Source organism: Oreochromis aureus, linkage group 18, assembly GCF_013358895.1.
Source record: "Oreochromis aureus strain Israel breed Guangdong linkage group 18, ZZ_aureus, whole genome shotgun sequence".
NCBI classification, from domain to species: domain Eukaryota; kingdom Metazoa; phylum Chordata; class Actinopteri; order Cichliformes; family Cichlidae; genus Oreochromis; species Oreochromis aureus.
Window position 1 is genome coordinate 22,380,668 of NC_052959.1, and position 19,694 is coordinate 22,400,361.

At 42.2% G+C, this 19,694-nt stretch overlaps 2 protein-coding genes across 5 annotated transcripts; both read left to right on the forward strand.

The window, feature by feature from the left end:
- The first annotated feature begins 604 nt into the window (after window positions 1–604).
- Window positions 605–5,768, forward strand: samd7 (sterile alpha motif domain containing 7). Of its 4 annotated transcripts, none has more exons than XM_039602710.1 (9): window positions 605–1,360; window positions 1,781–1,917; window positions 2,199–2,322; window positions 2,815–2,939; window positions 3,046–3,127; window positions 3,330–4,006; window positions 4,104–4,219; window positions 4,301–4,411; window positions 5,142–5,768. In XM_039602710.1, the coding sequence occupies exons 2-9, from the start codon at window positions 1,815–1,817 to the stop codon at window positions 5,376–5,378; spliced, it is 1,575 nt and encodes a 524-aa protein (XP_039458644.1). In that variant the 5' UTR covers window positions 605–1,360; window positions 1,781–1,814; the 3' UTR covers window positions 5,379–5,768. The 4 variants fall into 4 exon arrangements, with proteins under 4 accessions (XP_039458644.1, XP_039458647.1, XP_039458646.1 ...); XM_039602713.1 differs by having other exon boundaries at window positions 3,070–3,127; XM_039602712.1 differs by having other exon boundaries at window positions 605–994.
- A 1,159-nt stretch (window positions 5,769–6,927) lies between these two features.
- sec62 (SEC62 homolog, preprotein translocation factor) lies at window positions 6,928–19,339 on the forward strand. The gene is made up of 8 exons (XM_039602516.1): window positions 6,928–7,004; window positions 12,313–12,421; window positions 13,851–13,956; window positions 14,523–14,712; window positions 15,119–15,214; window positions 15,292–15,352; window positions 15,440–15,559; window positions 16,466–19,339. Exons 1-8 carry the CDS (start codon window positions 6,969–6,971, stop codon window positions 16,993–16,995), a joined length of 1,248 nt encoding a protein of 415 aa, XP_039458450.1. The 5' UTR covers window positions 6,928–6,968; the 3' UTR covers window positions 16,996–19,339.
- The last annotated feature ends 355 nt before the right edge of the window (window positions 19,340–19,694 follow it).

Below are 19,694 nucleotides of genomic sequence, written 5' to 3' on the forward strand. Positions count from 1 at the left end.
TCATGATTATTCACGAAATAGCTGAAAGTGTTTCTATGAAACGTTCAGAATTTTTCAAACATCACTGGATTATTTTTTTCGTGAAAATGTACTTTATAGTGATCACATAACGCGACCTGTCGCAGTTTCCTCAGAGGCTCATTGGAATCAGACGTCTGTTACTTCGTTGACGTGTTGACTGAGTTAAACTATGTTAGGTGTTTATCCACACTCTGAAAAACAATTAGTCTTTAAATAAATTCTGCAGTTTACTTCCTTTCTGATGAAAGTGTAAATATTGGTTGTGTGTAAAGGCGATGACACTAAAGGCGAGGCTCGGAGCTCAGCGCCCACTCGGGATTTACACGGACATAAATGCCGCGTAAATACATTTCTTCTTGTTTGCTGATGGCTGCGGTGACATTGGCAGAGAGGGAGGTGAAGGGGGCATGTGTTCCCGCCACATAGCTCCACATAAACCGATTGCATCCCCAGATTTATCCCCAAGGTGTTTTTGGGACATCCTGGGAGCTAATGGAGACTAATAGGCTTAGCACTTAGGGTGTATTGTCCGGGATGCTTACAGGCAAGGTTTGCTGAGGGTAAAACTCTAAACGTGCGGATTACCTCCAACACATCCCTTTAAAGTGCTGTATAGCCAGGACTTAGCTAATAGGATCCTGAGGGTAGCGGGGGCCTGTGAAGGTGGGGACGGGGGTTGGATGGGGCAGTAGGGCGGACAGTAGGCAGGTCAGCAGATGTAGGTGGCAGACTGTTGCGGAACTAACAGGGGGATTACAGTCCTCAGATTAGATGGGCTTCACAGGGAACTTGAGAGACTGTGGGTAATGCACAAGGCCTGGGGGCAAATCTAATGGCAGCATTTGACTGGGGGGGAGGGTGGTACAGCAGAAATAATATGTCCAAGTGCATGTGCACAGCTTACACATGTCCCTGCACTGGCAGGCTCATCAGTTTAATCAGCAAACCTGATATGAAGAGGTGGTTCTGTGGGGTGAGCATCCATATTCATGTCTCCAGATGCACGCCGGCCCTGGATTACCAGCGCTGGATTACTGTCGTTTACAGTATCATATTTTCTAATGGGATTTCTGCAGTGTGGAAGGCTAATTGGAGGTCTCTAAGTCGATTGCACTTATCTGCACAAGCTGCTGGTTCAGCCGAGAACAATGCGGGTATCTGGGGTGAGCGCACATGTGAGTGCGCCTCTATCCCTGTACAGGAGGACCAGCAGCACTTGCAAGGACAGAAAAGATGAGAGGAAATCGTCAAGTTGTTTGTTCTGGCCTTCGTACGGGGTTAGGATTTGGATTTAACGGTTCGGGATTGATTTGCATTACGGCGAGGTATTAGCGTTAAGGTAGGTTTAAGATTAATACTTAAGGCCAGGTCTGTGGAAAAGGTGAGGTAAGAGTTATACTTAGCTGTAGTTAAAAAGGTCGCTTACAGGCCGTTTACAAATATTTACATGCTGCTGAAATCACTGCTGCATTTTTGCAGTCATAAAGTATGTAATAACAGACAATAGGCAGAATTTACCTGCAATGTTCAGTAATCAACGTGAGATAGAGAACTGCTGCTCTCTAGTGGTGATGTGAGGGAATTACAAAAACGCACCCAGCACTGAGGGGTTTGTAGCTCAGTTTCAGCTACTGTGAGAAATAATCTTGTGTGATTTCATTTTACCTGCCATGCGGAGCGTTATAGGATCAATGTTTCAAGTAAACTGTCCTGTTTTCTAGTTTATAGAAATCCTTCACCTGGGTCTCTTTCTTAACAGCATTCAGGTGAAGGTCAAAGGTCGTGAGTGTGTCATGACCCCACGGGAGCAGCTGAGGAAGATGACAGCGCTAGGGGAGCAGGGGTCTTTGGATGAGAAGCACTGGTACCGACTCGTCAATGGGATGTCTGCTGGAGGTGAGGAGGATGAGCAGCGTAACAACATAAACCAAGAAAATATTATTTAACTTTTCAGGTTTTATTTATACAGTGTTGATTCTGTATTTGGCAATTTGGATTCTGTATTTGTATTTGGTGATCAAGCCTGTTTTCCCTCACCTTCCCTCACGCCGTGTTTGCACGTTGGTGGATTGCTCAGTAGCACCTGCAGGCTCCAGCTTTAACAGTCAGTGCATGCTCCAGGTGAAGCAGCTAAAACGGCCTCCCGGTGACCTGTGGTGCTTTTTCATTTCTTGCAGAGCTGAGGCAGAGGCAGGAGCTGATAATGAGGAACCAGATGGCTATGGCACCGCAGATCCTTGCCCAGGGGCAGCAGAGGTTACAGGGGGTCCCCGCACAGTTCGAACCTCGGTTCATGGAGAGGTCTGTAGCTGAATTCTCTCCTAAACTTACAACAATAGTTGTCTGAAAAAGGGCAACCACAAGAAAACGAGTAGAAGAAAATGCTGCAAGAGGTGTTTTTAAGGCTAAAATAGACCTCGCAAACCAGCTGTTTTTATATGGAGTTCTGAAATTGCCAAAATTATTATGTATACATTAATTTATGTGCCTAATTTCTTCCCCTCCTTCAGGAGGCATTTTGAAAATCTCTCAGTTAAAACAAAATTTATGTGAAACAGAAATGCATAAAGAAATGTCAGAGAAAATAACAAAATAAATAATTAAGGGGAAATAAATATGAAAACAGTAATTCATAAATACAAATAAATTAATTTTAAAAAGGAAACATAAATAGAGTAATACACACTTTGTTTTTGGCCACTTTGGTCCTCCACATTTTGATCCTACAAATATATGTTTTTTAAAGTGTTTTCCAGTTCATAAGTTTTCGTCTTTGTTTTTTCCTCTTATCAGGGAGTTAGTACCACCTACCGAGATGGTCCCGTCTGAAGCCAGGCAGATGCACATGGGCCCTCACCTCGGTCCACCTCTGCCTCCTCATGCCAACGTTCTGCCTGGAAGAGGTTTCCCTGCACCAGGTGAGCGCCACAGAAATATCGCCTGAGATAATTCCCAGACAGCCTGTGTGGTTTTAATGCGCAGTGATTGGCATTGACAGCCTGTCTGTTTCTTCCTGTTTCTCAGCTGGGTATGGCTTCTTACCCTCAGAGCCCATGGAAACTGTTGCCCGGCGACAGGAGCTCATTCACAAGCAAAATATAGCCAGGTATTACGTGCCGAATATCATCATCACCATCATCATCATCTCAGAAATTATTCCACCCACACGCTGCTTTGCATCACTGTTTTTACTGAATACGACTGAGACTTGATGCCCCCACCCATGCTGCAGCAAGGGTTTTACATCATGGCTCCATCACCACTGCTGCACAAATACGTCTAAAATATTTGTATGCACTTCTTTTCAGAATGGAAATGAACGCCATCCTGCATCAGAAGGAGCTGGAGAACGCGCACCAGAAAGGCTTGATGGGAATTGAAAATCCCATGTCATACCCTTCCAACCCCATGGTGTTTAGAGGTCGTCAGCGCATGCCAGACGGCCACGATGTCTTCGTCCACCGGCCCACCCTGGATGAACTGCACTCCAACAGTATTCTCATGTCAGCCAACCCATATCCAGCAATAAGCACGCTGCACAGAGAGCGGGGGCGCAGAGCAGGTCGGAGGCCAACTGTTCACAAGAGTATGGAGAGCCATGTGTCCAACGTGAAGGGCCAGACTGAAGATAAAAGTGTAGAGCAGAGCCCAGGGGCCGCATCGGGGGAGGAGAAGGAGCTCGAGCCAAAGGGCGACATGGGAGAGGAGTGTGCCACCAGTAAGACACATCATCAGGCCAAAGTAGACCCTGAACTGGCCACTGGAAGCAGGAAGAACTACAAAGATGGGGAGCCAGGCCTCCGGAAAGCCTGCGTGAACAGCCAAGATGGGAGTTCAGACGCAGCCAACAGTGGAACAAATGATAAAGACATATCCAGCCAATGTTCAGCTTTCCAGGAGAAATTCATGTATCCTTCCACTGGAGGAACTCTAACAGGGATCCCTTACATGTTCCCAGTCCCTGGAAATGGTTTCCTTCCTCCTGGTGAGTTAAGAAATATTAAATACTAACACTTGTGCATAAAACTGTGAAATGTTCTGCTGACAGTTATTTAATATACTTGCATTTTTTGTCTTTTAAGGCCCACCAAATCTCTTTTTAAATGGTGAGGAGGTGCCCGAAGACATCAGGAAGTGGACAGTGAATGATGTGTACAACTTTATTAACAGTATTCCCACGTGTTCAGAGTATGCCCAGGTTAGTAGCCTCACATTTTTGTAGTTGCCGCCTCTAAATTCATTCTGTTGTGACTTTCTAATGTTGGGTTATTTTCAATAGACTTTCAAGGACCACATGATTGACGGAGAGACGCTGCCCCTCCTATCAGAGGAGCATTTATTGGATACACTGGGACTGAAGCTGGGGCCAGCTCTTAAGATCCGCTCACAGGTACAAAAACACAGATTCTGACTGGAAATGCAATCCCGAGCCACCAAAGACAGGATTTGAAGGGATTATCTGATGTACGAGGATAAATCTTGAATAAAGGTTTATTTACGTGACCCCTTATTTATACAACTCCATGTGAGGAGGCTGTGTAGAATCTAAAGTAAAGGCGAATATTTAAAATTATCTAAACCCTTTTTTTTTGTTTTTTGTTTTTAATTATATGATCATTTGAGCCCAGCAGCACTTTTGCAGAAAGTTGGGACTAATGCATATTGACTGCTGTGTTTCACCACCTTTTCATTTAAACGCTGTGCAAGCATTGGGGAACTGAGGAGAAGCCCTTTGAAATGGTTTTATAAATATCCTTGCTGAGTGTTTTATGGGCTTTGTGTGGAAGCTTGTTTCCACCAGTGAACCTGAAATTTTGAGTTTTGGCTGACATTTTTGTTGTTGTTGTTGTTGCAGAAACAAGCTTCCATAGATTTGAACTGAAGTTACCTCACTTTATTAAAGGGATAAAGTAAAGTTTGTTTAACCAAACATGTCCTTAGTGGAGTACAGCCCCTATTAATACCCCAGTTTTTTCTTTACAATGAGAGTTAAAATGTCTACTGTGAAAAAGTTTATTCACTAATTGTATTTCATTCATTCTTATACGCTAATGTCTCAGTTATAGCACAAATTATTTCAGTTAACATCTGCGTGCTCCTTCCCTCTTCCTCTTCTACAGGTGTCCAGACGTCTTGGGAGCATGTTGTACATGATGAACCTGCCGCTCTCCACCGCCCCACTGCAGGCCACCCCTGAGAAGCCCGGGGAGCGCTCATCAGAGATCGGCTCCCCCATTAACTGCAACAGTGAGGAGATGGTGGCAAGTCCAAGAGATCCCGATGTCATAAAATCCGCCGACCACCTCCACGAGGCAGAAAACAACTCCCCTCCATCTGCCAGCAGTGAGACTGCCTGACCAGTGGAGAAATGTAAACCAAAACAGGGTTCAACAGCACGCTCTGGAGAGCTGCTGCTGCCGCTATGGTGGATTTGTTTACACTGTGCTGAATTGGACTGAAGATCCACATTTCAGGTTCCTGTTGAATGTTTTATACATTTAACAGCAGCAGCTGCAGTGGAGTGAAAGTGATGTGGATTTTAAGATACAGTATCAGACGCCGATAAGGTCCTACATCACTTTTCTTTGCTCGTCTGATTATAGCTTCCTGAATTATTCTTGCAAGCTGCTAAACGCTCCCGTAGGCTGACGTGCAGAGCATAGTAATCATATTTTGGAAATATTTTATACACAAAATAATGACATATTTAAATATTCTGGATTTTGATGCTTGTCACTTTTTTTTTTTTTTTTTTTTTTTTTTTTTTTGCATTTCTTGTACTGTAAATAAAGTGTTTTTTTCTACACAGGAATCTGCATCTTCTTGTCATCACATGGAATCAATAAGTTGGGCTGAATGAGAATATTGTGTGAAGTTTGCATACATTCGTCATGAGTATTAATTTAACATTAATTTAATATGTTAATTTGGGGCTTTTTCTTTGGTCTCTTTTTTTCACAGTTTTAATGACTTGTTTAAAAACAAGAATTGGCTCCTGTGACCTTAATAACACCCCAGAGCTACTGAGTCAGGGGAGCATACAAACATGTCCTGGCGTGTCGAGGCAGCTTTTAGAACTGAAGAAGCTTCTCGAATGAGAGGTTAAATGTTTTTAGGATCAAACAGGAAGGACAGTTGCCTTTAAATCAACCTCTTTAGAGTGTCATGATCTGGATGACTATGCAATCATATAATTCCATCATCTATTGTCTGGTGTATAAAATAGATGCTGCAACAGTCAAGGCAATTATCTGCTCAATCATTTTCAAGCTGAAAAAAGTCATGTGTTTTTTTGTTTTTTTTTTGTGGATAGAAGTGAGAAGGCTTTAGAGAAAAAGCTTCAGCTAGCAACAGTGATTGTGTTCCACTCTGGGGCACTATACTTTTCCCAGTTTTCTGGGACTACATTCACATTATTCTATTATCTTCTCCTTTTTTGGCTGCTCTCTTTAGAGACCCGCACACCAGCTCATCTACCTCCATCTCACCCTGTCCCTAGCAAACTCCTCTGTCACACCATTCCTCTGCATGTCCTCCTTCACTACATACATGAATTTACTCTGTGGTCTTCCTCTTCTCCTGCTTCCTGGCAATTCCAACATTCGCTGTCCATTTTATCCGCTATCTCCTCTGCAAATGTCCAAACCTTTCAACCATTCAACCTAAACTCGTCTCTTTCTGTCAGTGCCATCGTCTCCAAACCATACATCATAGCAGGTCATAGCATGTATTGTTTTTATCCAAATTCTTAATAAAAACACAATAGTTCTATGTAATATAATTACAATATCTAATACTAAAACAAATATATACTATTAAAATATTAAATGTATTAAATTAGTTCTTGAATTTTATCAATGGGAAACGAACGTTAGGCTAGTCTCGCGATACTACGTTCTCCAAGCGCGTGCGCAGCCTCGAGCACGGATGAGCTGAGTTGGAGGATCATGGCGGAGCGCAGGAGGCACAAGAAGCGGATCCAGGTAACATCAATTTAATTCATGAAAAACAAACAAAAACCCGGTTCCTGCGGGTCGGGGGGCCACAGGTGAAAGCGGGCGCCGGTTTACGACCCGCTGCCGGATCTTTGTTAGCGTCAGCGCGGGATGCCGCGAGCAGGCGACAGATGAAGCCAGAGGATGGCAACGGTAGCTAGCGTTAGCAGGCTAGCGAAAACAAACGTTAGGATCTGTATTTTAACGCGACGTTTCCGAGCTGGTTCTTGTGTGCGCTCCCAGTAGCCATCATGTGTTTGTCTAGACTTCACGATGAGGTCGTTGTAATGTCTACTTAGTGGTTCCTGGAGTCGGTTTTTATTTTATCTTGGATTGAACTGGCTGGCTGCAAATGTTGGCTGGCTAAGCTGCGTCAGCTTTAACCAAGCGTGTTTACATAACGTGTGGGAACTTAATTAATGAGTCTATGCAGCGCATCTCCACATAACTGACTGTGCAGCAGACTGCAAATTAGACCGGCTCCAGGAGCAACAGTTTAGAGACGTTACAGGTCACGTTTGCATCACTTGAAATATGCCTGAGGTCATTGTTGGTCTGTTTTTCGTGTCCTAAACCAAAACATCTCAGTTCAGATTTATTTATAAAACTCCTAAAAATTAAAACGAGTCATTTCACTGCGTTTTATATATTAAAGTTCACACAGCAACCCCATTTTGAGCCATACTTTGAGGCAGTGGGGAGGTAAAACAATCCTTTGAAACGGAAGAAAGGTCCGGCGCAGTGTGGACAGGCGGCGGGTCGGGAGAAGATTTGCATTGACAAACAGAAGATGATAATAAGCTCTTGGTAGGTTAGCGGGATCAGTAACAGTTACTCAGTAGGAAACAGGAGAATGGGCAGGCGGGGGTGGGGACAAAATCACCAGAAAAGAACACAATGGGGCTCTTATCTAAGCTGGATAGAAGTACATGAGATCCAGATGTGCATAATCGCTAGTTAGGGTTGTTTTTGATTTGGTACAATTGCGTGGTCATACTAATAATTAAAACAAGAAAAAGAAAAGAAGAATATTAACTAGCTTTGTCTAAGTTGAAATAAAGTTCATACAAAGAAAAGGTCGATTTCTTTAAGGTAAAAAAAAAAAAAAAGATTAATTCTGTTGTCCTGCAGTTTGCTTCACAAAGGAACTGGCAAGCAGGCTCACAACTATAACTGAGGAAAACAGTTTGTTTCTTTAGTTGGCTGTATGTCTGTGAAGGTTCTCAGTCATCCAGGTCATCGTAGTCAAAGGAGTTTGCAAACTCCTTTGATTAGTTGGCTGTAGCATTTTTGTCCTGCAGCTTGAACCACATCTACTCCTGCAAGTATTTCCACTGCTGCTGAATTTAAAGCGGCTTACCATATATGGTTAAATATGTTAAAAGTGGAAGAGAGCATGTTAAAATGAGAGTGCAAATGATAATCTGTTGGAATATGTTGCAATGTAAACAGCCCTTGCATAAGTTATGAAAGACTTCCTCTATCAGTCTTTATGGCAGTGGAGCTGAATCAGTCTGTTAGAGAAGCTGCTGCTCCACTGACTGTCAGTGTAGAACTTGGACACAGCAAAAAGTAGTGCAGTGAACTAAGGTGAGCTGTTTTCCCTCAGTAATATAAATATTTGAGGGTCAGATCCCTCTTGGACTCATTCGCCAGGGAGAGAAGTAAGGAGCAGGCGTCTGACTGATAGATTGGTGCAGCGTCTGCAGTAATCTGGATGTATAGGTCTGAAAGAGCTGCGTGAGAAATCAACAATGTAGATTTGCTGGTTCATTCTCCATTCACACCCCCACCTATGGCTTGAGTTCTGGGTAGTGACTGTAAGAAGACATTGTAGATACAAACAACAAAAGAGTGTCCTCCAAAGGGGAGCCCCTCCCAGATAAGCTTTGTCTTTCTAGAGGTTGTCACAGTAGAACCACTACTCCTCCATATCAATAGGATCCCCCCTGAGGTGGTTCGAGCAGCTGGATGCCTCCGGCCACCTCCTGGGTGAGCTTTTTAGGGTATGTCCAGCCAGATTTTAGACCCCAGGGGCAGATCCAGGACACTGTAGAGCTTGAGTCTCTTGGCTGCCTTGCCCCGGAAGAGGTGTCTGCAGCCCCCTGGCCTGGATTAGAAAGTGGACTGCATTTGATGATAGTGAGATGTGTCTAATACTTATTGCGATTATTTTCATCAGTGACCACGGGAATCAGTTTACAGTCTTGAACAGGTCCATCCTACCTGATAACACTCCATGTGTTTCAGCCAACAGCTCTATTACAGGACATCCTGTTATCTCATTTACGAGCCTGCCAGCCTGCTTTTTATTTTACAGCTTTCAACAGTCAGAATGTCCTGAAGCCAAGACTATTATGTCCGTATACTGGAGTGGTTCCATAGTGTAGTGGTTTACATATTCAGAGCTACCCGCTGTGGTGACCCTTTGTGAATAAGGGAGCTGCTATCACTTTTAGTTATTACTATAGCCAAATATCTATCTTAAGTCAACAGAATGGTGTTAAATCAGACTCAGTGATTAGTTAACTAAATATTAGAAGTACCTCCAAGTATCTCAGTTTATTGCACATCATATACAGAAATTATAATCTCCAAAATGAGCATAAAGTATTTATTAAAGGTGAGGAAGGTTGATTTCTGAGTTGTAGTATAGGTGCAGGATTTTTCTGGCATATAAAAATCTTGGCACTAAAAACAGAGGTTTGGGCCTGCCACCAAAGGAAAATCACTTTTTTCCAACCATTTTTTTAAAGTGGGCTTTAATCTGCTCAAGTTTAAATACACTTGTGTTTATTAAAAAGGGATAAAAAATAATACAGTAGACTTCCTTTAAATCGAATATCTTGTGTGAGATTTACCTAAACCCAGGTCGCTTCATGTTTGACTTTAGTTACATAACACACTGTGCTGTTTCCTCCCTTTTACCTTGATTTAGACTTCTAACTTGTGTAGTAACCAGAAACATCTTAAATGTCTACACCGCAACCTTCCACGCCATTCGAGTTGTTGTGGTATGCATCGGCCACACGTGTAGTTGCAATTCTCGGGAGGTGCACGTCAGGCTACGTAGAAGGTTACAGTGTTGGGTTAAAATGAGTTTCCAGTTACAGAGTAACTTACGACATACATTACCTGGTGAAACATTATTCACACACATGTGGGGCCACAACCAGATGACACCGTAGTTATTGCTTTTCTTTTTTTAATTATTCAAATGGCATGCCCATTGTGTTTTAATGTTGTTCACTAAGTTAAATGTATCAATATACAGCTTAAAATGTGAAGTGATTTTAAGTACTGTGCAAAATGTTTAGGTAAAAAAATTAGCATTTTTGTTCTTCTGCAAAAATCAAAAGTAAATATCTTATTTTAGATTTCTAGACGTTTGTTAGTATCCAAGTGAGACATTTGTAGTCTGTTAAAACAGCAAAGCAACAGGTAATTGTTTTCGGGGAACAACTGAGCTCTGTTCAGATGTTCAGTATAATTTTGCACTCAATTTAAGTAGTCCTATTCACCCATTACAGCGTTAACCACAAATTATGGGGTAGCTCAGACAGAACAGCACAGGAGAGAGGAGGGAGACAGGGAGAGCACAGACTCGTCTTCAACCACTGTCTTAGTTAGTGGACACAAAGGTGTGGGTTAGAAGCTGAACAGCTAAAAGCTTTTTACTATTTTTATTACTATTTTTAAAAACAGCAAACCAGAGCAGCGGGATAATAAAGAACTTTAGGAAACTTTACAGCCGTAGCTTTTGTCCTAAAAAATAATTTAAACTCCCCAGTGCATACGTGCTGCTGTAAGCCATGCTGCAATTTTAAGGTGTCTCAGAGTGTATCAGCAGTCCCTTCCAGATTTTCTGCAGAAGCACAAAGGAACAGGCAGGGTGGATGACCAAGAACATAGTGGAGCCTGTAAAGGACACATTTGGCTGGCTTTCCTGGAAATCAGATGACAGTGCTATGAAGACAAATCTCCAGTCAAAGAGATGTCTGGACAAATGTGGCCCTTAATGCAAAACCAGCAGCCACAAAAAGCTGAGGTGGTAATAAAGTGACTCACCTGTGTTTTAAAAAAAAACACAAAGTGGGACACAGAAAGTGGTAGCAGATGGTCTGCTTTGTTCTTGACTTTATGGTTTCACAGCTTTACAGCACAAAGAGCCTGTGTTTTATTCTTGGTGTGGCACACTAGCAGTTAGTCTTTACATACTGAGAGCGGTTCAGTTCACATGGTTAACAGAGAACGGCTGATACTCCAGTGATCAAGCCAGGTAGATCATATAGACGGTGACGCGGGGGCTTCCTGTGTAGCAGTCTCAGGTAACTGAGCTGTGTGTGATGGATACCTGCTTCTCCAAACAAAGGCTTGTTTGATGGCTTCTTTTCCTCTTCACGCTGTGAACCGGAGCAGACTCGACTGGGTGAAGCAGAGCTGAGTACCACTGGCGTGTTTTTCAGTGCTGAGCAGACAGTGCAGATGTTGTGATGAGTTGGAGGAGGGTCTGGATGCTCTGACAGATTGTCTGCAGTTTATGAAAATCGCACTAAAAACAGACAGAAGCTCTAGAAGTGGAGAGCCCTTCTGCCTCGCTTTTAGTTACCTGTCATATGTGATTACAAGGAATCTAGCTTTTAGTGCAGCTTGATCCCAGACACACTTCTTACTGGTGTGTGAGCTTGGGACAGAGAGCATAGCCACAGATGTTACCACCAGAGCTTGTGTTTGACCTTCTCATCAATGGTTTGTCATTCTGGCAGACAGAGTTGGTTTAAGTCCTGATAAATACGACTTTGTCACATCTGATGAGTCTATAGATTGGTGGCAGTAGCCCAGTTAACCTTACTGTATGAAAAATGAACATTTCTATTCAAGTACAATCCTACAGCCAACTTCAAATGATGACTTCTATAACAGTGAGGGACACTGACCTCCACCACCTCTAAAACTGAGCTGACCATACTTGATGGGAAATTAAGTTTATGGATGTTGCTTTTAATAAAATTGTCACATTTTTCTTGTTAGCTAGAAATCTAGATTACAGGATCTGTGATATATGAGTGCATTGCTTTTACTGGCTCGTAGTCGGTGAGTTAAGAGACTGAGCAGATTCATTTGATGTCAGTGTATCTATTCTCCGCTGAATTTCACAAAATATGTACAATAAATTAGGATAAGGATGTTTTCCTCTTGGTCGCTTGTCTGCATTTCTGTGCCAGAATATGCCAATTCCTCATTTCACCAGATGGGAAGACTGCATGTGACACGTTTTTTTTCTCTGCTCTTGCAGGAGGTGAGCGAACCCACCAAGGAGGAGAAAGCGGTGGCCAAGTACCTTCGGTTTAACTGCCCCACCAAGTCGACAAACATGATGGGCCACCGAGTTGACTACTTCATTGGTTAGTTCTGGTCTGAAGTCTGTGGCCTCTGTCTGCTGAACACACAGATGGAGCAGAGTCTCCGTGACAATTAATACAAACCAGCGCCATGTTGGATGTAGCAGTAGAGCTGTGAGATTTTCCACGTTTCTGCTGCAGTTTCACTCACAGACCTGACTGTCCCACACAGTGTTTATGTTTGATTTGTTTTTGTAGCACAGGTGAACCTTTTTTGTCAGTTTTGGGAAGTGCTGTTGACTCAGTAGTTGTAGGTTGTGCAGGTTGTGACTGCTGAGGTCAGCTTTTCCTCTTATCTCATGACCTTACCAGTTCTTACCTTTGCTGTGGGCTACAGTAGCTCCAGGGCCCAAATGAACATGTTTGAAATAACAGTTTGGCCTAAAGCTCATGTTGATTCCAAGATAAACAGCAATCACTGTCATTACTAAATGTCATCTAATTTTCTACTAGGCCAAAATCTGCAGAGTCACATGGAAGGTTTGGACTCGGTGGCCACAACAGTGTACAACATTCAGTGCAGTTTAATATTGCACTTGTTTTTTTGTGTTTGCCTATATTTATTTCTCTTTACCTATTTATTTCTTTGTGTTTTTACATTTCTTTATGCATTTCTGTTCACTTCAGTCCAATTTTATTTATATAGCACCAAATCACAAGTCACCTCACAGTGCTTCATATTTTGAGGTAAAGCGAAAACCCCAACAATCATTTTGCAAAACAAGGGGAAAAGTAGGCATGATTCAAACCAGATTAGCTGTTGTTAAAGGAAGGACAAAAACAAAGATGTTTTGGGCAAATTAATGTATAGATGTATGACCTCACATCTGTTCTCATTAGAAGTCATGAGTGCATGGATATCAGGTGAACAGGTAAAACTATAGTAAGACTGAACATTTGCCTGGTTCTGTATCCCCTTTTTAACATTTTTATAGTTTTTTTTCCAAGCTGTTTAATATACATATATATATATATATATGTATAGATAGATATATAGATGGAGAGATAAAATGATGAACAGGTACCAGTATAATTACACATCACTTATTTTTAACATAAAAATAGAAAAGGGATTTATCATCTGAATCTGCAGCTTCTTTCAAGTTACTGTCCCAAAGTGACCAAAAAAAGTCAGCATTTGGAAGTTTTTAGTGATGATTACGTTGGATTTCTTCTAGAGTGCCTCCTGCTGTGCCTCATATTGTGTTGATCAATAGCTTGGAAGCAGAAGTTAAGACTATTCAAGGCTTTGGAGTGTGAAAAATAAAAATCTATGTACTATTTCATGTTAAAGGCCGTCCACATCACTGATGCATGTTGTTGTTGATGTGCCTACTGTTCTGTCTCATATTGTGTTTATTAATACGTTGAACAGTCCACAGTATTTCAATACACCTTCAGTGCTGTGTGTCTGTTGCGTCTCCTCATTTAGCCTCCAAGGCTGTGGACTGTCTGCTGGACTCCAAGTGGGCCAAAGCCAAGAAGGGAGAGGAGGCTCTGTTCACCACCAGGGAGTCAGCGGTGGATTACTGCAATAGGTAGCTGCCCCGTGGAACACACCCCACCACACAAGCTAGGTTTTATCACATAACAGTGTATTTTTGCTTCTAGCACTGGCAGTAGAGTTACTAACATATGGACTAACATGTGGGGTTGCAGCTAACCCTTACTATACATATAAACAAGATGGAAATAACCCCATACAGTAAAGAAGAGCTCAGTGACTACAAATACCAGTGCAAAGGACTAACGAGTTTAAGTAGTGTTTATTTCCTGTATTTGTTTTATCATTGATGATGATTTCTTTATTTTGTCTAATATGTTAGAAAGTTAAAAACACCAGCAAATACTTAAATTTGAGAAGCTGGAACCTGAATAAACTTTTTACAGAATTATTTGAATGATAAAAAAAAAAATGCTGAATAACAGATAAAAAAGATTATCCATATGCTTATATAAAACCTTTGTTATTAACTTAACTATGTTTCCATCTAGCACAGCAATCAACTCTTTAAAACTCGCCAGTCGTTTTATTTGTCCGTGAGTCACACACATCGGTATTTACAGCCCTTCATTATCTGATGTTCTCTTTCTCTATTTGTAGGCTTCTAAAGAAACAGTTCTTCCACCGAGCTCTCAAGGTGATGAAGAAAAAAACAGAGAAGGACACCAAGAAAGAAAAGGAGAAGGAAAAGCCCAAGAGTGACAGCAGCAAAGAAGAGGAGAAAAAAGGGAAGAAGGAGAAAGAGAAGAAGAAAGAACCCGAGGCCGTTGAAACTAAGAAGGAGAAAAGTGTATGTGACCCTCTGAATACAAAATGAAATGTGCCTTATTCATTGGGATAATAACAGTTATTATCCCAATGAAGCTGCTTGTTCCCAGGTGGAACCAAAGTTGCATGTTTGCTTCGAGTTACCTTGACCCAGCTGATGTGATCATCCTAACCTGACAGTAAATGGGCGGATATGTTGACTCAGAGAGTTTAAAGTGCGCATAGAGACAGATCTGTAGACGCCCTGGAAAGACGCCCAGTTCAAAGTCATGTTTACATGGTGTCTGGTCTATGTCGGCAAAGAGAAAGCATGACTAAGCTGAATGTTAACAACATACCCTGACAATTTAAACTCCACAGTTCAAATTAACTTATAACAGTTCAAATAAAGTATATTTTTTAAATGTAATTTTGATTTAACCGGACAGGATGACAGTCCTGGGACCCCCAAAAAGAAGAAAGAGGTGAAGAAGAAGTTTAAATTGGAGCCTCATGAGGATCAGCTGTTCCTGGATGGGAATGAGGTGAGTACGTTTGCAGGATTGTTAAATCTACACAGGAAGTGCTTGTGAAGTACTCAAAGCGTGCCTATCTCCTGCAGGTGTACGTGTGGATTTATGATCCTGTCCACTTCAAGACGTTTGCGATGGGTCTGATTCTCGGTAAGTCAGCGTAGTTCTTCTCCTTGACCGTCAAAAACAGAATGAAAGAGTTATCTGACACGAATTTTCCTGGTTTTTGTCTTTCAGTTATTGCGGTGATAGCGGCCACACTGTTTCCGTTGTGGCCAGCTGAAATGCGTGTTGGAGTGTATTATCTAAGTGTTGCAGCTGGCTGCTTTGTGGCCAGCATCCTGCTTCTAGCTGTCGGTAAGTGCAAACAGTAATAAAATCATCGGTCCAGGCAGGGATGTGATGAAATTTGTGCCAATACATGTTGTTGATGAGACGCACTTCCACAGCTGAAGTCTGTGTTCTGTATTTATTTAGTGAAAACTGCGCCATATGTCAGAGGGAAATCTCCGCAGTTCCCAGCCTTTTTCTCCACTTTTGCAATGTAAAAAATATTCTATGGAAAATTAAGGCAACACATGAACAATTTTAAGTTGGATTTCTGCTGAGATAAGTAGAGGACGGTTCAGGGTCAGCTGATCCAGCAACTAAGTTTTATCAAAAAGGAAGGTTTGAAGTTTAATCTTAAAAGTGGAAAGTTCTCCCAAATCTAGACTGGGAGCTGGTTCCAACAACGGAGGGGTCTGAAAGCTAAAGCCTCTGCCTCCCATTCTAATTTTAGAAACTGCAGCAGAGGATTGAAAGGGATTCATAAAATAACCCATGGGGACCAAAAGTGGGGGGGACCTGATAATAAACTTTTCTCAGCTTCCAGGAGACCGATTGAGGCAACTACCAATGAGAGCGCAGGATACTGTAAATGGTCATATAGCCTGTTAGTAAATAGAATATAGGGTTGCCTAGGCAACCGTAGCCTGGTGTGTCTGCAAGCGACCAGCTATCAGCTTTCAGTGTGGACACAGCTTAAGCCTGCAGTCTGAGAACAGTGCCTCATTAGGTTAATATGATACTGTGAGGTCTTTAAGATAAGATCAGGCCTGATCATTCAGGACTGTATGAGGAGAAGGACTTTAAATTGTGGTTTTAACAGGGACCCAGTGATGAGAAGCTAATGTGGGAGAAATATGGTCTCTCTTTCTCCTCCACTTTTTGATGCCCGGTGTGTTTTAAGTTTATCTCACTGGTTGGTTCCTGTCTCCTCAGCTCGCTGCATTCTCTTCCTCATTATCTGGCTGGTGACTGGCGGGCGCCATCACTTCTGGTTCCTGCCCAACCTGACAGCAGACGTTGGTTTCATCGACTCGTTCAGGCCGCTCTACACCCATGAATACAAGGGACCTCGAGGCAGCGAGAAGAAGGGCACAGACAAGTCAGACGAGAAGGACGGTGGCACTTCCACCAAGGCTCAGAAGTCAGACAGCGACGAGAAGTCGGACAGCGAAAAGAAGGACGGCTACGAGGAAGAGGAGGAGGATGAAGAGGAGAGTAAAGAGGTAGGGCGGGAGGAGAGTAAGGAAGCGGAGGGGGAGGGAACGGAGGAACGCCAGTCAGACACAGACAGTGACCGCCGAGAGGATGAAGGCTCACAGCACAGCAACGGAAACGACTTTGAGATGATCACCAGGGAGGAGCTGGAGCAGCACACGGAGGATGAGGAAGAGGAAGATGAAGAGACACAAGAGAGGAAAGAAGGGTTTGGAAGTGAGACTAAACCTCAGACTGCTCAAACATAAACTTCTTCCAATCCCATCACTCTCTACTTCTCTCTGTCCTTCCCTCCCTCCCTGCTGTGATCCCAGGACCTGCTGGTCCGGCCTCTCTGAGCCCGCTGAGGCTGCAGAGAGGCTCCATCTCTTGTTGTTGAGATCTTCCACTAACAGTACCGGGATAGACGCAACACTGAAAAGTTAACAGCTACGACAATGGGGAAAAAATGTTTAAAAAGAAGCCTTACGGTGGATCCGTTTCCTCCCACCCAAATGTTATTTATGTGACACAAACTGCCACCGGACACATTTGCCTGAGGAATCCATCAGACCAGACCTCCTCCACTTTTTTCTTTTTCTTTATGTTAGTTCAAACCAGTGTCTCTTATTTATATCCCATCAATGGATTCATTTGGATGTTTTGTATGTGAGGTCAGATCTAGAGCCTAGGTATGAGTTTAAAAAATGATGGTGTTAAACTGACCGGTAAATAAGACGTTCTGTTTTTTGGCCACCTTTTTGTCATATGAGCTCTGTATTGTCGGTATAATCCACGGTAGTTCTGGAAAAAGCCAGGAAGCCACTGTTCTCTCACATTTTGTGGTAATTTGGCGAGCCAGCTGTGCCAGGAGCGGCGAGTCTGATAGCTTTCTCAGGCAGCAAAATGACCACCGGGTCAGCTTTGAAACCTGAACCTCACCAGATGGACCAAAACCTGTAGTTTACTCAAAGGAAAAAAAAAAATCAACTATAATGTGGCTGGATGGAGCTTCTGGACAGCAGAGCGCTCAGCTCTTTGAGGTACTTGCCATCTTCAGTTTTGTTTTTTTTTTTGTTTTTTTAACGGCTTATGACCATAGTGCAATCCTGTACACACTGTATGAAGTACTTCTAGTTCATGTTTAATAATGTGGAACTCATCTTTGTGTGAGCAACTGGGATGCAGCGGGCCTACTTCACTGAAAACAAAAACAATTACGACATTTGCTGTAAAACTAAAGCAAGCAGAGGTAGAGTCGGCTCATTCATTTGCAAACAGAACCAGATAATAATGTTACGCAAACTCTAGTGCCAAACACAGCTCACGACGACGTACGCTTTAACACGGAGAGCTGAGCGCGTTCAGGTCAATTCGTTTTGTTACTGCCGTGTCAAACTCAACACAACTTTTGCAGAGAAAAAGCACAGCACGGTTGTCGTTAGTGTGCAGCTAAACAAAGACTTGTTGGTCTCAATGAAACCGTTTAAAGGCATTTGCACTAGACTCTCAACCATGTCGGTCCCCGTCTCGTCTCGCACAAGCCGCCACACAACAGTTGGCGGGCGTCACTTTGTGAATCCAGCTGGCAGTTGTGGTCCCGCTAACCGTGGTCCAAGCTGTTCCTTCACGTTATCTTCTGGCTAGAAATGTCTTAGATGCTGTTTTTAGTCATAGCAAGGAATATATTTCAGAATATAAAATAGAAATGTATCATTTATAAATGGATTCTATTGATATATCAGATATATGCATTTACTCAGTCTAAGAATCAAAGTTTGCCCCTGCTTTTCTTTAGGAGGTGTAACTTTAATCCCCAGAGTATCTATTTTTGTTTTTATATGATCATAAAGTGTACTCATTATTTAAAGGTAACAACAGTGGGAGTCTATTAGATATCAGCATTTTTATTTGTCTTTTTTTTTTTTTTTTAATTTAAATACATTTGCCACAAAACTGTTGAGCGTGTGACACAGTGGGTTAGTTGTGTGGTGCCATATGTCTCACAGTGGTCAGTCATTAACTTGAGGTTTGCGTAACACTAACAGTGACCTGCCGGTTCCCCACACGCTCCGATGAAGTAATATTTTAAAATAATCCACACAGCTTTCTCTACAACTCTTTTAGTTTGTCCTGTAGCCTTTGTAGTTTGTTGCTTTGTCTGCTGTACTTCCATTTATGTTTTTTTTCCTTCCCCAGAAGGGGTAGTGTCTTTTTTTTTCTCCCTTCCCGAGTTGCCAGTGGCTATTCTCTGAATATTGACATAAATATTTCACAAAAGAGAGAGCAGGGAAAAAAAGATTCTCCCAGTTTTTCTTGACTGTTGCACAGTATCAGTCTGTTGTATATTGTAGTATTACTCTATGCTGCTGCTGCTTCTCATCACGCATTTCCGGGAGAAATAATGAAAGTGGAAAAAAAACTGTAAAACCTCCATGTTTTATCTGTGGTCAAAACAAAAAAAGTGTGTCTTTTGATCACCTAGTTGTCCACATTTGGATTGATATCATTCTCAAGACTGTCTCCTGCAATATTGGAGTATAATTTAATAAAATTGGATGTCTGGAAATATATCTGTATCTTATCATTGCAATAAAAATATAGAAAGCACAATGAGCACTGTGATTTTGTTTCTAATATTAGATCTGTGACCACCAAAAACAATTTTTTTTTTTTTTTTTTTTGTAAACTACAATTAACGCCTCACATTTCGTCCCCCACAAATATTTGTAATACATGTACCAAAGGCACTGATTAAAATGTTTTAGTTTAGCCCGTGTCTTCTCCTCTTCAAGATCTTTGACTTCTGGACAGATTATAGGGCAGTGGGGGATTTTTGTGGGATTATTTTTTCAGTGTCCTGCTCTGGCTACTCGTGTGAATTGTCATGTGTGACTCCAACTCAACTTGTCCCTCAAACTACCTGACCTTTGTGTCAAGTATCATTGGAGTGGGTGAGCACTACAAA

Bases quoted from the DNA above. Each gene is read 5' to 3' on its own strand.
- samd7 (XM_039602710.1), top strand. From the start codon at position 1,815: ATGACCCCACGGGAGCAGCTGAGGAAGATGACAGCGCTAGGGGAGCAG. The intron at 3,128-3,329 runs GTATTACGTGCC...ACTTCTTTTCAG, and splicing joins CACAAGCAAAATATAGCCAG to AATGGAAATGAACGCCATCC. The intron at 4,007-4,103 runs GTGAGTTAAGAA...TTGTCTTTTAAG, and splicing joins AAATGGTTTCCTTCCTCCTG to GCCCACCAAATCTCTTTTTA.
- sec62 (XM_039602516.1), top strand. From the start codon at position 6,969: ATGGCGGAGCGCAGGAGGCACAAGAAGCGGATCCAG. The intron at 13,957-14,522 runs GTAGCTGCCCCG...CTCTATTTGTAG, and splicing joins GCGGTGGATTACTGCAATAG to GCTTCTAAAGAAACAGTTCT. The intron at 15,560-16,465 runs GTAAGTGCAAAC...CTGTCTCCTCAG, and splicing joins CATCCTGCTTCTAGCTGTCG to CTCGCTGCATTCTCTTCCTC.